This window comes from Carlito syrichta, unplaced genomic scaffold (genome assembly GCF_000164805.1).
Source record: "Carlito syrichta isolate Samal-C Ts95f unplaced genomic scaffold, Tarsius_syrichta-2.0.1 Scaffold311222, whole genome shotgun sequence".
In the NCBI taxonomy this organism is placed as follows: Eukaryota; Metazoa; Chordata; class Mammalia; order Primates; family Tarsiidae; genus Carlito; species Carlito syrichta.
The window spans coordinates 431009-435412 of NW_007255318.1; the positions used below are offsets into that span (position 1 = coordinate 431009).

At 43.2% G+C, this 4404-nt stretch overlaps 1 protein-coding gene across 2 annotated transcripts in view; it reads right to left on the minus strand.

Annotated features, from left to right (window-relative positions):
* The window catches only part of ACTR3B (ARP3 actin related protein 3 homolog B), an 81108-nt gene that overhangs the window by 36898 nt on the left and 39806 nt on the right, over positions 1-4404 (minus strand). For both annotated transcript variants that reach the window (XM_021717832.1, XM_021717833.1), the window contains one exon: positions 1518-1661. In XM_021717832.1, coding sequence (XP_021573507.1) covers positions 1518-1661 — 144 coding nt within the window. The remainder of the gene's footprint in view (positions 1-1517; positions 1662-4404) is intronic.

Consider the following 4404-nt stretch of genomic DNA (forward strand, 5'->3'; position numbering starts at 1 on the left):
GCCCAGCAGGTCAAGGCTGCAGTGGCCGGGAGTGGCCACTGCACTCCAGTCTGGGTGACAAGAGTGAGACTCCAACTCAAAAAAAAAAGGCAAATATAGGAGAAGAGAAACCTTGGGAAATAGTTTCATCTAAAGAAGAAAGTCTTATGACACTTCTGGAATCCCTCCTCCCCAATGGAAGGGACCAACTCTTCCCAACTTCACCATTCTGGTGCTGAGAGCCCTATCCCTGGAAACTCTGGTCCCAGATAAACCAGGACAGGTGGTATCCTGCTTGCAGAACCTGCCCCATCCTGGTGGATCCTGTCCTAAAAACTTCACAGCTAAGGGACACTTCCAATGTCTCACAAAACTTGGGAGTATCTCTGGAGCTTCCTTTCCCTTAATCAGCCTCAGTTCTAAGGTGCTTAGAAGGGAAAAAAGCAGTGAGGAGAGTCGGGGTGTCAAACTCACCCCCTGAGTCCTCTCTACATGCAAAAGCTGTTTGGCATGGGAAGAAGACACTCAAAGCAACACGTCACACCCCACACTTAAATTCCCCAAAAACAAAATCCTTCCTTCTTCATCTGTATCATTATCATCCTTGTACCAGTAAGAACTTTCTGCATTTTGACTTTATTGTACTGATTTTGCAACCTGAAAAGAAAAATTCCTGTCAACAGCCATGGACAGAATGATATAAAAGCTAAACTGGTGGAAGGGGTCAAGTAAACATTTCAAATAAGATCCAATATGCCATTTTTCTTCTAAGCTTATTAAGTTCTAAATCTTCCTGTAACTTTTCTAGCATAGTAACGGGAGTCTAGAAAATACAGGTGATGGCCAGGTGTGGTGGCTTGGGCCCGTATTCCCAGCACTTTAGGAGGCCAAGATGAGAGGATTGCCTGAGCCCCACAGGTTCAAGAACAGCCTGAGCAACATGATGAGACCTCATCTCTATAATAAATCAAAAAATTAGCCGGACATGGTAGTGCACATCTGTAGTTCCAACTACTTGGAAGGCTGAGGCAGAAGGATCGTCTGAGCCCAGCACATTGATGCCAGGGTAGTCATGAGCGTACCACTGTGCTCCAGCCTGAGCAACAGAGTGAGACTCCAACTCAAAAAAAAAAAGAATGTACAGAAGAGTTTTGTACAATAATTCAGGGTCCTAGAATGGCATTATTCTGCTGCTGTGACTTGCTTCCTGATTCTGAAGCACGGAGGGCAACGTGGAAGGAATGTTCAGCTAATTGAAGGTTCTCGTAATTAGACTCCAATTAAATGCTGCTGTCCTACACATGCCGGTGCCCTAGTTATCAAGCTGCTCTCACTCACAGCAGGAACCTCAACAGAGCATCAGCGTTTAGAAGAGGTTAGGCTTTACTCTCCAGCCCACTTAACTCAAATGGTAAACAAACCATTCACAGGAAGGGGAGAGGAGGGAAGGCAGGGGCAGGGATGACGGCACCAAGGGGAAGTGTCCAGAACACCATTGCTCTCACCCCCAAACCGGCCAGTTTCCCATCTGTTTTTACCTTAATGGCTTTTGCGGTCTCCAGTGACTGCTCAGGAGGGATTCCCACCTCCCTCTCCCTTAGCAGCTGTTGAATGAAATACGTAATATCTCTACCTGCAATCGGGATGTGTTTGATGCAGCTTCCAATTACATAACCTTCTGCCTAGGGAAGAAGAGGATGCAGAACAGCCTGTGTAAGTTATACTGTAGTTAAAAGCCCCTTGGACACCTGAGGCATTCCGCCTCACCCTCCCAATCTGCCCCCTCACGGCACTTGCAAGCATTTACTCAGCAAGCTCAGTATTGGAAGTCTTTTGAAATAACTGCATATGCAACCCCATTAATATTTAAAATTCTAAACTCTTTCAATAACCTGATACTCTCTAAAAGCAATCAAAATATGATTTCACGAGTTTCAGAAATGTTAAAAAAAAACACATAGCATAGTTCAATTCCAAAACATAATGCTGTCTGTGAGAGCAGTAAATACAATATTTTTTCTGTAACAGAAAAGACAAGGTTTTATCTTTAAATTGTTAATGCAAATCTGTAAAAGTCAGCAATTTGATTAAGCACACAGAACTTGGATTTGAACAACCTGGATTCAAACCCCGGCTGCACATTTGTTAGCTGAGTGACCGAGGACGAGTTTTTAACATGTTTTAGCCTCTGCACCTTCATTCATACTATAGGGCAAGTAATATCCTGCAGGGCTTACAATATAGTTTGGGTGAAATCTTGAATGTCAAGCACAGAGCACTGGTTTGTGGCACGTACTAAGTACTTGATAAATGGTCCCATTTATTGTACTAACTCTGTATTTCTTAGGGATTAATGCAAGAAGATAATCTGAGCACTGCCATGTGAAGAACAGTGCTGACTGGGAGTCTGGATGTGCTCACTTTGCTGCCTTTCTGAGCAAGTGAAGGCATGTCCCTGAGGTGCCAGGAAAGGAGCTGCCAATGACTGCCACCTGGGGCTGATCACTGGCCAGGCCGGTGCCAGAAGCCCACGTGAGCATAGCAGAGACGGGCCCAGGGCTCCCTCATCAACCTTCCTGGGGGTACAGACCTGCCACAGGAGCCACAGGCTTGAACGCACATCCAGCTTTATCTGCAGGGTGTAAGCGGGATGCTGCCAGTCAGGATGGACAGTGCCTACTACAGTATCATCAGATAGAGACATGCTCAGGCATACAGCACAGGACAGCTGCTGTGCCACACACTCACGGGAGACAGGAGCGAACAGAGGTGCAACGCTGACTGCACTTGACAGATGTTTTCATTCTAGGAATCACATGCATTAGACACAGTCACTAGCTAAGCTGCGAGGACAACTTACTGAACTCCTCCTAGGGTTTTTTCCTGATGTACCTAACTTCTAGAAGCAAAAAACGATTTGGCCTTTCTGCAGAGTCCAAGTATTTGTACAATATTTTAAGATGGAGATAAAAGATATGTATAAATTACTAAAATAGTAAAGATCAACTTAAACCCTTAAAAGTAATATTAGTTTTCTAACATATAAACTATTCACAATTATATTCTGTGTATTATATGTAACACTGTCTAAAATGAATTCAGTCAATGAATTCAGTCAAATAAGTATCAGTTCAGCACAGCACTAAAACATTAAGACAAGTTACGTGTCCCACAACAGGAAAATAAACAAGTGAATTATGCTATGCCCACATGACAGGCTATTATGTACTCATTAAATATTTTTTCACAGAATATTTAAACATAAAAAAAATCAGGGTTAAATGAATATGCAAAATATAACTTTAGGATTATATTAAATAATCAGAATCAAAACCAAGCATGGGATATTCCAATTTTGGTTAAAACATGTAGACATGTGTATGTGCACACGTTTATGTCTAAAAAACAGCTTGGAAGGGTACACAACTAAAAGTACAATGTGGTTCTCTGGGTAATTTTATTTTCTTCTTCACATTCTTCTATTTTACCCAAATTTTCAACAACAAATACAATGTTTATAATTAGAAAGAAACCGAACTAAAATATAGCTACAAATTTTTAAAAACAACTTTCTCTGTAGGCCTCGACACCATGTGAAATGTGTTTTTGTTTCTTTTCCTAAATCAGATATAAGAAATAGGCAAAGAGCCGGGCTCGGTGGCTCAGCCTGTAATCTTGCACTTTGGAAGGCTGAGGTGAGTAGACTGCCTGAGCCTGCAGGTTTGACCCGCCTGGACAACTTGGCGAGACCTCATCTCTACAATAAATCAAAAACTTAGCCGGACGTGGTAGCGCGCGCCTGTAGTTCCAGCTACTTGGAAGGCTGAGGCGGAAGGATCGCCGGAGCCCAGCAGGTCAAGGCCGCGGTGGCCGGGAGCGGCCACTGCACTCCAGTCTGGGTGACAGAGTGAGACTCCAACTCAAAAAAAAAAAAAAAAATAGGCAAAGAACCAAAGAGGAAGCAGCCAGGGGCCCACAAGAACCTCATCTTGAATCTCAGTTGTATGACTCTTTGAGAAACCTAAGGCCTAAATTTCCAGGAAGTATTATCCATCAAAAGGCATTAACACTTCCCAAAGATTCACAAAAACGAGTTTACTGAGAATGGCCAGAAGGGGTCTCAAGCCTACAGCACACTTTACAGAATGAGGCATCGACCTCTCCCCCATACCAAGGACACACTGCTAGGGGCATAAGGAATGCGGGGTAGGGGCTGCCTTTATTTCTTCCTCATTATAGACACATTAATCAATAAGCCTTTCCATTGCAGTGATTTCTGACCTTTAAGGAATTAAAGCATTAGCATATTAGTACATCATTCCTTCAACATCCTGAAATAAAACGGCAAATATATTTTCTTTTTTTTTTTTTTTGAGTTGCAGTCTCACTCTGTCACCCAGACTGGAGTGCAGTGGCCGCTCCCGG